We start from the raw sequence: 11,698 nt of genomic DNA, 5'->3' as shown, positions 1-11,698 counted from the left end.
ATTTGGGGGGTGTGCGTAGCCACTGAGGTGTCCAAAAGATGTGCAGGTTAGGGTAGACTGGCCCGCTAAATTTCCCATAGCGTCCAGGGGTGTACAGGTTAGGTAGGTTAGCCATGCTATATTGTCCATAGCGTCCAGGGGTGTACAGGTTAGGTAGGTTAGACATGCTATATTGTCCCTAGCGTCCAGGGGTGTACAGGTTAGGTAGGTTAGCCACACTGTATTGTCCATAGCGTCCAGATGTCTGTAGGTTAGGTAGGTTAGCCATGCTATATTGTCCATAGCGTCCAGGAGTCTACAGGTTAGGTAGGTTAGCCATGCAATATTGTCCATAGCGTCCAGGGGTGTGCAGGTTAGGTAGGTTAGCCACGCTGTATGGTCCATAGCGTCCAGGGCTGTGCAGGTTAGGGTGGATTGGCCATGCTATATTGCCCTTAGCGTCCATGGATGAGCAGGCTAGATAGGTTAGCCATAGGAAATGTAGGGTTACAGGGATAGGGCGGGTCTGGGTAGGATGCTGTTCGGACGGTCAGTGTGAACTCGATGGGCCGAACGGCTGTAGGGATTCAATGATTCTAGGTAGTTTGCGTGGCTATGACGTGACGAGTGAATCCCCGCCCCCGGGGCGGAGCCTGGGCTTGGGTTCCGCCTGGAGAGGGAACATTCTCATTGGCAGCGGCTCAGAGGGGGAGCACATAGTGAAAGGGAGAACGCGGGAGGCTTCAGTGATCACTAGACCCTGCGCTGCAGCGTACTTCACCCCGGGAAAGGGAACATGCTGTGGAAATTAGCTGACAATGTCAAGTATGAGGAAGATTGCGAGGTGAGAGGGAGATCTGCACCGGGGTCGTTGGATAGGGGTGGGGGGATGGAAGGTCGATGGAGACAAGACCTGTCCTTTTTTTTTTGTCTGCAGCAGACTGTTTTGAAGTTGTTTCTGGTGAGCAGTGTTGTCACTGTGTCAGAATTGGGCTCTGTTTCAAACCCACTGTCGGCGTTTTCATAACATCCAATCTCGCTTGAAACTTCGCTCGCACTTCTCCCCACTGTCGGTGAATTGAAGACGATTGAGTGTGGTATCTTCAGGCCCAATATTCCGGGACATTATCCCCACCCGAGTCCTCAGGCTGTGCTGTTAGTGGACATCTGAACCTTAACTTGAGCAACTCTTTGTTAATTACAATTTGTGTGTGTGTGTGTGTGTGTGTGTGATTTCAACGCAATTTCAGGCGTGGGGTGACCGCGGTTCTAGGTCGATAACTTTTCGGGAAACAAGTTTGGAGCTGAGCAAGAGTTGGTGATGTGTGTGTGTGTGTGTGTGTCTGTGGGGGGGCGGGGGGGTGGGGGGTGGGGGGGGGGGCTGCTTCCAAACTGCCTATTAGCCCCCCCGCCCCTTCTTCACCAAATCTTGCCCCCCAACCCCCCACTCCGGCCCCAGGTTTAGGCAGACACTCCCGACTAGACCATCCAGTTAGACTGGTTTGTGGGGGATCTGTGTACAGTAGTGAAGGTCTGACAGAGCGGAGCAGGGAGGGGTTGTTCAGGGGAATTAAATGCCCCTTTCAGAGTCAGGGTAGGGTTGCGCCTCCGGCCCCCCCCCCCCACCCCACAACCACCACAAAGAAAAACCTTCCCACCCTCTTCCCCAAACCCACTCGCCTCCTTCCTCGGTGCAGCTTTTCTTCCAGAATTGTCCCAGGTTTATTTCTGAAGCTTGGGGGGTGGGGGGAGGTACTCCACGCGTCCACATTGTTGTCCCCTCCCGAGTCTCCCGATGGGTATTTTCTGTCGAAAGGGAGCGGGTTGGTGTGTCTCCGTGCCGCTCCCTCATTCACTCCCAGCGCACCACAACCGGACGGAGGATTTCTCCATCTCTCGCCCCTCTCTCGGCGTGTCCTGTCCTGCCCACATTCCCTCAGCAATCCCATCCTTTGACTCATATTCAGCACCGCCAAGTTCTCATGAACTCCCAGAGTTACCTGGGTTCAGATTTCCCGAGGGCCCGGGGAGTAGGGGGACTGTTCCCTGAATTTGCTAATGCCCCCCTTTCAGCCCGGAGACCCGGAAACAGTGGGGTTTTAATTAACCTCTCTTCGTTTCTGAGAGAGAAACTGATGATTTTTTACGGATAAAATTCTGTTCCAGCAATGACCAACTAGAACTGGATTTGAAATTGTTCTGAATCTCCTTGAAATGTAGGTTTAAAACTTATAAATATATAATAAAGCACGCACTATATATAAACACATATAAAAACACAATATATATACATATAAAATACACCCATATAAACATATAAAACATATATACACATATTAAACACAAACATATATGTGGCAAATATATATAAAGCGCACATAAAGCACATTTTTATGCTTTACATATATGTTTTATGTATATTTATACTTTTTTTGTTTTAAACCTACATTTCAAGGAGATTTGAGAACAATTTGAACCCAGTTCTAAACCCCCAGTCAATCATTAATCATTATTGTTCCGTTTCATTTCGGATCAAACCGCTGACTGCTTTAAGAAGGTGAGTCCTCCCTTCAGTGAAAGTGACTACTCACCAAGAAGATTCCACCCGGAATAATTTGAAAGCCGGTTATTAAATTTCTTTACCGGATCGGCGACTGAGGGGGAGCTGCTGAGGTTTTCCGAGGGTATTGTGTCGGGAGCCTCATTTTCCCAGTTAAAATACATCCGTGAACCGTGGACAGATTGATTCAGACGCTGGAAATGATGGGGAAAGGAATGTGGGTTAGGACTTCTCCAGTAGGGGTAACTGTGTGGCTGTCGGACTGGGCTGGAGATTTAAGGATGGATATTTAATCGCCGCGTTGTCAAACAAATCTTAGAGTCATGGAGATGTACTACTCGTCCAGATATCCTAAATAAATCTAGTCCCATTTGCCAGATTTCGTCCCATATCCCTCTAAACCCTTCCTAGTCATGTACCCATCCAGATGCCCTTTAAATGTTGTAATTGTACCAGCCTCCACCACCTCCTCTGGCAGCTCATTCCATACTGGCACCACCCTCTGTGTGAAAAAGTTGCCCCTTAGATCCCTTTTAAATTTTTCTCCTCTCACCTTAAACCTATGCCCTGTAGTTTTGGACCCCCCCCCACCCAAGAAAAAAAGACCTTGGCTATTCACCCTATCCATGCCCCTCATGATTTTATGAATCTCTATAAGGTCACCCCTCAGCCTCCAACTCTCCAGGGAAAATAGCCCCAACCTATTCAACCTCTCCCTGTAGCTCAAACCCTCCAACCCTGGCAACATCCTTGTAAGAGTTTTCTTGTATTTGGTCACCTAAAGCACGCACTTCGCACAATATCAGATTGGTCAGAGAGCTCAATGAGGAAAATTGGAATGTTAACTTTTTTAAATAAATGTTTAGCAACTATATTAGATGGGGGGGGGGAGAATGAAAAAAATATTTCCCCCCACAGATGGGGCTATAACCACCGAGAGGCGAATGCACTGAGTGCTGGAGTTGCTGTTCAAAATGTGTGTTCTTTAAACTTAAAAGCTGGCGAAATTCAGCAAGTCTGGGAGCATCTGTGGAGAGAAAGGGTTAATGTTTTTGAGGGTCGCTGGACCTGAAACGTTAATTCTGCTTTCTCTCTCAGTAGCTCCTGAGAGAGTTTCTCCAGCAATTTCTGTTTTTGATTTCCAGCAGTTCTCTGTTTATTTTTAAAGTTGTTTAATTTGAGCAGTACTTAATCCTGACTGAATTCTCTCTCCCTCTCTTGTCTCTTGCAGGACCGACACGATGGGATTAGCAATGGGACTCCCAGACCGCCCCAGCTTGGGGCAGTTTCGCAGCACTTGTACACGGCGCCGCCTCTGTCTCACACTCCGAGTTCCGAGTTCCAGCCACCTTATTTCCCTCCTCCGTACCAGCCCGTGGCGTACAGCCAGTCCTCGGATCACTACTCCCACCTGAGCGACCCATACTCCCTCAACCTCCTTCACCAGCAACAGCAAGCCGCCTCAGGCTGGCAAAGCCGACAGCAACCGGAGAGCGGGCTCTCCCAGCACCAGCGGGTTGGCCTCGCTGCACAGCTCTCGGCGCTGGAACCCAGGAGGGAGATCCGGCGCCCGGACATCCTCACCCCCGGCTCCCACCACATGGACACAGGCCTGGCGGAGAACCTCAATATCCACGAGGTGGTACACAGCATGGAGGAAGTGCAGGTACTGTCCTTAATGATAGTTATCAATCTCCCTGCAACAGCAACTCTATAATGCATTTCTAATTATGCCCATCTCAATCACTGCAGACCAACCTTTAAATGTTTAATATTGGCTCGTGGGAGTGAAGACAGAACAGACTGGCCTGAAATATTTTCTGTATTGCAATAAATCAGCGGGATAACACCACAAAGAGACGGGGATAGGAACAGGCTGCAACGAAAACAGAAATTACTGGAAAAGCTCAGCAGGTCTGGCAGCATCTGTGCAGAGAAATCTGAGTTGACCTTTCCGATCCAATTCCTCAGAACTCCTGCTGAGCCATTCCAGTAATTTCTACTTCTGTTTGATTTCGGGCATCTGCAGTTCTTTTGAGTTTTTACACAGGAAAAGGCTATTTGGCTCCTGTAACCTGCTACCCCTTCCACAGCATCATGTCCGAGTTTTGTTTTTCTTTGAAAATAACGCAGAGCTGGTTTATTTAACTTCTTTCCCGAAGTTTTGAACTTTGTTTTCTCTCCTGACTGTGATTTAACAGCAAAATCCAATCGCTGTAGTTCGACTTTCCTGCTTTTTCCCTGATTCCATCCCCCATCCCCCCACCCCCAACTGGTGAATAATTCATTAATCTCAGCGTTAAACATAGATCTGACATGTCACATTTAAAAATAATATTGTGTAAGGAGACCAGTGCGGGTTCCTTCGCAAAACAATGAGTCAGTTACAATATCCAGATGTTAATGGCGGTGCATTTCAGAATGACAAAGCCTCTGCTCATCTCCTTGCAGCCTCACGTGAACGCGCACAGATCAACGTCCCACAACTAGCGCCAAGTGGAAAATTGCCCCGGAACCCTCTCCATCACCCTCACCCCACTCAGTTGTTAACTAATTTGTTGACTTGAAATCAAAATCCCTTGTTGTTTGTACCGGGCGATTTCTGTAAAGGGTCACAGCAGAAACTTGTATCAATGTTCACCGTTTAGTGATGAATTGTACAGAGCCAGTGTCTGGCTGGGACAGTGGACACCAACAACAGTCAGAGTTTACGCGGCAACAGTTGACTGAAAAAAAAATGACATTATTCGGAACCTGTCCCTGGAAATATGCTTCAGATTTTACAATTCTTAGTTGTTGGACTGAACAGTTGGCGTTTTTGGCAGTTGTCCTGTTGTAGGGGGGCTAGTGAGGTTGAAGCTGCCGGGGTAATTGTACATGGGATAGATCAGAAGGAATTGACAACAAGCGAGGCTGGAACTCCATGCAGCTGATGAGAGAGGGCGACCACTGAACAAAGCAGCCCCTTAATGAAGCGGGGCCTGAGGGGCTTGGGAGGTGCCCATCACATTCCCGGGATTGTCGGAAATTGTGAAGTACACGGCAGGATTGCATCCCGTTCGCTGGGGCAGTCAACCCTGAGGCACATCAGCCTCCCTGGGCCAGAAGTATTCCTTCATATACATTGTTAAAAAAAACCTTGAAACTGTCTCTTTCATTTCCAACCCTTTCTTTATATAAAAAAGATGGTTATCAGTCATTTTTTAAGTAACATAGAAACCGTCACTTTAATATATTAGAGATAAGGTGTAGAGCTGGATCAATTCAGAAGAAGGGTCCAGGCCCAAAAAGTCAGCTTTCCTGCTCCTCTGATGCTGCTTGGCCTGCTGCGTTCATCCAGCTCTACACCTTGTTATCTCAGAGTCTCCAGCATGGGCAGTTCCTACTATGTCTGAATTGCTTTTAACCCCACTTTAATATATTAACTGTGTTTCATTTTGTTTCTATTTCAAACAAACTTTCACTGCTCTATTTGGGAGATTTGAAGGTTTGTTTTTCCACTGAGATGTTGGGATATCTGTGTTAATGTTTCTATCCATGTTCATGTTTGCTATTCATGTCTCCTTTGCTTGGAGCAGACAGTGGCGGAGTTTCTCAGTATCCAGGGCTGTGCACTGCAGAGTTAACTCTGTGATAACACAGTGTGGAGCTGAAGGAACACAGCACGGCAGGCAGCATCAGAGGAGCGGGACGTTGACATTTAGAGTTGGGCCTGCTGTGTTCCTCCAGCTCCACGCCTTGTTATGTCAGACTCCAGCATCGGCAGTTCTTGCTATCTCTGAGAGAGTTAACTCTGTGCAGTTTCAGTCAGTCACCTTAAGGGCCATGCCTCTGTGTGTATTCATGTTACTTCAACGCAGCTCTCTCTCTCTTCCTTGCAGCCTCCGGAGGAGCCCAGCTTGCTCCTACAGGATCATGGCGTTATTAAGAAAGGTGAGTGTCTGTCCAGCTCTGCTACAGGGACACTAGCAATGTTCGCAGCTCAGCTTTGGTGTCAGTCTATTCAGAGCGGTGTTAGACTCAAACTGAGGGAGTAGCTGTATTTCTGGGTTGTTTGGACAAATTTCCTTTCAAATATTTACCCTCCCATCAACCAGGACATCATCGGACCCTGTCACCAGGGGAAAGATTTATCTAAGACTCCAGCTCTGGATATGGGGTAATTGCCACACCAGCTCCTGTGGCCTGGATCGTGGTCATCAAGGTGTACCCTACCCTCCCTCACCTAACTTGATCCTCACTTCACCAGGTCCTTTATTTTTATTCACTCCTGGGAATGTGGGTGTCGCTGGCTGGGCCAGGATTATTTATTTATTTCCCATCTCTTGTTGCCTTGGCAAAAGTAGAGCTGAACTGCCTGCCCTGGTATTCCAAGCACTAGCTGTGAAAGAAGGGGAGAGAGAGCAATTGGATTGCCACTCAGAGAGGACAATAATCCACTCCCAGGTCCATCTTCTCCAATTGGATGTCATCACTGGAGTGGATTACAATTATCAGAGGTTTTGCAGAGATAAGGGAGTTTCTGGAGGGGTGGATCTTCATCAGAATGGCCTGCACCACTCTTTCTTCCAATCACATTATTCTTCAACTGCGTGGTGATGGGTTAAGTTTGAGTCTGGGTTTCTAGAGGTGATGGTTAACTCTATTGGACTCTAGCTTTGGGATAGTGCCATTTGCTCTGTTGAATTTGCTTGAGTGCAAAGTTGTGTTTTCGTTCGGTGAATTGTATTTTGTTCTACCTGAAACCGATGGGAATCCTAGTCCCGTGTCCCTTCCTCCTGCACATGTACACCTGGGCTGTAACTGTTGTCAAATCTTTTGGATTGTCCAGGACTCTGCAGGAATTGAAGTTCATTGTCCAGGAAACAGCCAATAGCAAACCAATGACAAACTTGTTGGGAACATTTCTAAAAGATGTGATTTTTTTTGGTGATAGAAATATTGGTCATAAAGTGCAAAGACTGGATGATACTTCAGTGTCAGTCAATTGGGGCTATTCACTTTCTCATCGTTATTCAGTATGAGGGAGTGACCAGGCAGGATTGTGGAAAAACTTCCAGAAATAGATCGAACCAGAGTTGGCAACTGAACTTGTTTAAGTTGAGATTTAGGGACTGGTCTCACTTGTGGAATTCCTTGTTTCGTTGGCATGGCCTCTCCTGCATCTTTGTGGATTGTGGGTTGAATGATTTGTTCATTTGTGCATTTACTGTAATTTCTCTGAGTTGCTGAACTCTGGCCAGAGAATGGTTGTTAAGATAGAATTGACAATGTGCTTCCCCCCTGTCTGCAACCAGAGACTGCTCCCAATTGTAAACGAGGTCCATTTATACTGCAGTTTATTGTTGCTGCAAGGAGCTGGGAATGCAATTGCATTTAACTGAAGAGGTGAACTCCAACTGTATTGGAGAAAGTGAATGTTGCCCCATCTCAGGTGTGATCCCTGCTGTTGGCAATTGGTTTGCTGACGTGGAACTTTCTCAGCTTCATGACTATTGTCTAAAACAGGAAACAAAATTTCTCCCAATATTACCACTGCCATCAGAGATCCGCTGCTGGAGATCCAGCCACCCCAGTGGATCGCTTTCCAGCTCCCAGTGCCTCTTTAGCAGAATCCCCTTAGTTGCTCCAGATTGCAGTCCAAGACCAGCTATACAATCATAGAATCCCTACAGTGTGGAAACAAGCCATTCGACCCAACACGTCCACACTGCCCCAAAGCTATGCTTTGCTGTGAAGTCAAAACCCATGTACAACAGACAACCAACACTTCTGGTCGACTCTTCCAGTGGTGTAAAACTGAACAAATGACTGCACTTAATTATTAATATTTCAATAAAAGGCTACGTTAGGCAGGATCGGGATCTCAGGACTCCACATTTCTTTCGGTGGTAAGGGTTTGGGGGAGCAGGAGAGAGTGCCTACTATCCATTGTCTTTCAGCAACTCCTATTTTTGGTAGGTTTTGGATGTGACACCTCCCTTAGTTGAGCAGTCCAATCGCATATGCAGAATAGGTTAATAACCTGTGAGAAAAATAACAGTTGGCTTTTGGCTGTGATGGGGTCGGGAGATGCGAGTGAGAAAAACTGATTAGCTAGAGACAGGGTGTTCAATTCTGAGCTTTTCTTCACATTTTTCCATTTATAACTTGGTCTTATTAACTGTTGGAGTGCTTTGAAAAGAAAAATTTAAGATAATGGAAGCTCTGGTCAGTGTCATAAATTCTTTTAGCCCCTGGTGAATCTATGCTGCACTCTCTCATGGCTAATATCATTCCTGAGGTGTGGTGCTTAGAACCGAACACAATTCTCCAGATAGGATCTGAACAGAGCTCCATACAGCTGAAACATCACTTCTGCAAGGCCACAGTTGGATTTGGGGAAGAGAAGTTGTCTTCGGATGGTCCTGGTGAAAGGAACAGTTTTGACCAGGAAGAAAGCAAGACCACCACTGCTTAATGTGGCCCAGTCAGATCCAGTTTTGTATCAGAGACATAATGTTTGCACTCTCCTGCCTGGGATGACATTGATCCCAAGTATAAAGCAAGATTGAGTTCCTCCAGCCTATCACAAGGCAATGGTGTGGTATATCCGCCTCCCACTCCTGCAAGATTCATATCATATTCTGGGAAATTTTTGAATGCTTTCTCATTTTGATTGATACAAAGATAGTTATAAGCTGAATAAGACCAAAAGACATAGGAACACGAGTAGGCCATTCAGCCCCTCAAGCCTACTCTAGCATACATTAGGCTCATGGCTGATCTGACATTCCTCGTGTCCACTTTGCTGCCCTTTCCCAGTAGAATCATAGAATCCTACAGTGTGGAAGCAGGCCATTTGGCCCATTGGGTTTACACCAACCCTCCAAAGAGCATCCCACCCCATCCTTGTAACCCTACATTTCTCATGGCCAGTCCACCTAACCTGTATGTCTTTGGGCTGTAGGAGGAAACCAGAGCACCCGGAGGAAACCCATGCAGATACAGGGAGAATGTGCAAACTCCACACAGACAGTCGCCCGAGGGTGGGATTGAACCCTGGTCCCTGATGCCGTGAGGTAGCAGTGCTAACCACTGAGCTACTGTGCTAACCCCTACTGATCAAGAATCTATCTCTCTCAGCTTAAATATACACTTTAAATATACTCTGCTTCCACAGCCCTCTGTAGCAAGGAATTCCAAAGTCTCAAAACCCTCTGAGAGAAGAAATTCCTCCTCATCTCAGTCTTAAACTGAGATAACAAGGTGTAGAACTGGATGAACACAGCAGGCCCAGCAGCATCAGAGGAGCAGGAAAGCTGACGTTTTGGGCCTAGACCCTCGAAACGTCAGCTTTCCTGCTCCTCTGATGCTGTTTGGTCTGCTGTGTTCATCCAGCTCTACACCTTGTTATCTCAGATTCTCCAGCATCGGCAGTTCCTACTATCTCAGTCTCAAACTGGTGTCCTTCTAATCTAAGGCTCAGACCTCTGGCCCTAGACTCTCTCAGGAGGGGAAACATCCTTTGAGCATTTACCCTGTCAAGCCCCTTAAGAATCTGATATGTTTCAGTGAGATTGACTCTGGATGTACCCTTCACAGTAATACTAGCTGCAACATGATGTTGCCACGTGTCGGGGTAGATGGGAACCTGAAACTAATATTCCTTCTTGTTTAGCTGGGACCACCGCAAGGTGATCTGTTGTGATTTATAACCTATTGCTTGTTGTACTGGCTCTGACTGGTGAATTCACCTTGTGTTTCTTGTGGTGTTGACTTGACCATTAACCACTGCAATCTGAGGTCGGGTGCTCTTGTTTGGGTTTCACTCTGATGTCCCTTTGTATATGCTGTGCAGGGTTCTCTCCCAGTTATTCAATTGGGCATTTGATGGGCTTGCAATGTGCATAAAGTTTACCCTTACTGCAGGCAGTGGAAGCAGCTCTGAGCAGTTTTTGTACCTGGTTGGAGATTGCATTACAGCCTTTGGGTCATCACTCCTACCTCCAGGTTAATGTCACAAATCTAATGTTGGAGTATTGAGTGGTTTACTGCTCAGCACACCCCAGAACAGCTGGGGGGTCTTGTCTGGGGAGCTCTGGAACCTCTCATAATACTTCACACTTTGCTTCGATTGGCTTGTCCTCATCTCAAGTTGATCCATTTAAGGGGGGCACGGTGACACAGCACTATGGACCTGGGACAACAAGGTGCAGAGCTGGATGAACTATGGACCTGGGTTTGATTCCAGCCTTAGATGACTGTCTGTATGGAGTTTGCATGTTCTCCCCCCTGTCTGCGTGACTTTCCTCCAGATGCTCTGGTTTCCTCCCACAGTCCAAAGATGTGCAGATTAGGTGGATTGGCCATGCTAAATTGCCCATGGTGTTCAGCGATGTGCGGGCTAGGTGGGTTAGCCATGGGAAATGCAGATTAACAGGGATAGAATGGGGGTGGGGCATGTGTGGGTGCCTGATCTTCAGAGGTGTTGGTGCAGACTAAATGGGTTGACTGGCCTCTCTGCACTGTATGGATTCCATGACAATCATTGTATCTGCTCAGGAATAAGATGTCATTTAAAATAAAAACCTCATCAGGAAAGAGGTGCGTGTGTCTGTGTGTCACGTTTAACTCCACCATTTTAAACAGTATTTCTAATCTTGGACGCATCTTGAATTCCTTATGGAGGGGGCCAATCATTGTGAATGAAGCCAGGCTGGTGGGCTACTAGGAATCAGGTGAAAACAATTGGATCTTTCCAAAATTGACCATGGTAGACTTTGTGAGATAGAAGTGGCATGGGATATGGACCAATGGTGAGTGCATAGAGCTGAATTGCAGATCAACTCTGATCTAATTGAATGGAAATCAGGATTGAAAGGCTGTGTGTTTCAAAGTGCAACTCCTTGCTATTGTCTGTGAAAGACCTTGATGTGTGAATTATGACATTTACGATTAGCCCACACATTCTTTGCTTGATGTGTTCCTAATCCCAAAGAGAGCACTTGAGGGCCCTGAGGAGCCCCACAACCTTTACCTGGTGCTAAAATGCTGGTGACTTGACCACATAATCCAGGCTGTAATATCAGTGTAATATAAGAGCAGTGGTGAGGTGATGGACTCATAATCTAGGGACAAAAGTTGCTGGAAAAGCTCAGCAGGTCTGGCAGCATCTGT

The 11,698-nt window shown here is 46.8% G+C and overlaps 1 protein-coding gene across 1 annotated transcript in view; it reads left to right on the top strand.

The window, feature by feature from the left end:
- The first annotated feature begins 663 nt into the window (after positions 1-663).
- Positions 664-11,698, top strand: part of LOC109923686 (transcription factor AP-2-alpha-like) — a 28,815-nt gene continuing 17,780 nt past the window's right edge. The window contains exons 1-3 of the mRNA XM_048608191.1: positions 664-823; positions 3,771-4,205; positions 6,421-6,472. Coding sequence (XP_048464148.1) covers positions 776-823; positions 3,771-4,205; positions 6,421-6,472 — 535 coding nt within the window. The 5' untranslated portion in view covers positions 664-775. The remainder of the gene's footprint in view (positions 824-3,770; positions 4,206-6,420; positions 6,473-11,698) is intronic.

This window comes from Rhincodon typus, chromosome 19 (assembly GCF_021869965.1).
Source record: "Rhincodon typus isolate 14 chromosome 19, sRhiTyp1.1, whole genome shotgun sequence".
Lineage (NCBI taxonomy): Eukaryota > Metazoa > Chordata > Chondrichthyes > Orectolobiformes > Rhincodontidae > Rhincodon > Rhincodon typus.
This window is presented reverse-complemented; position numbering and strand designations above follow the sequence as displayed.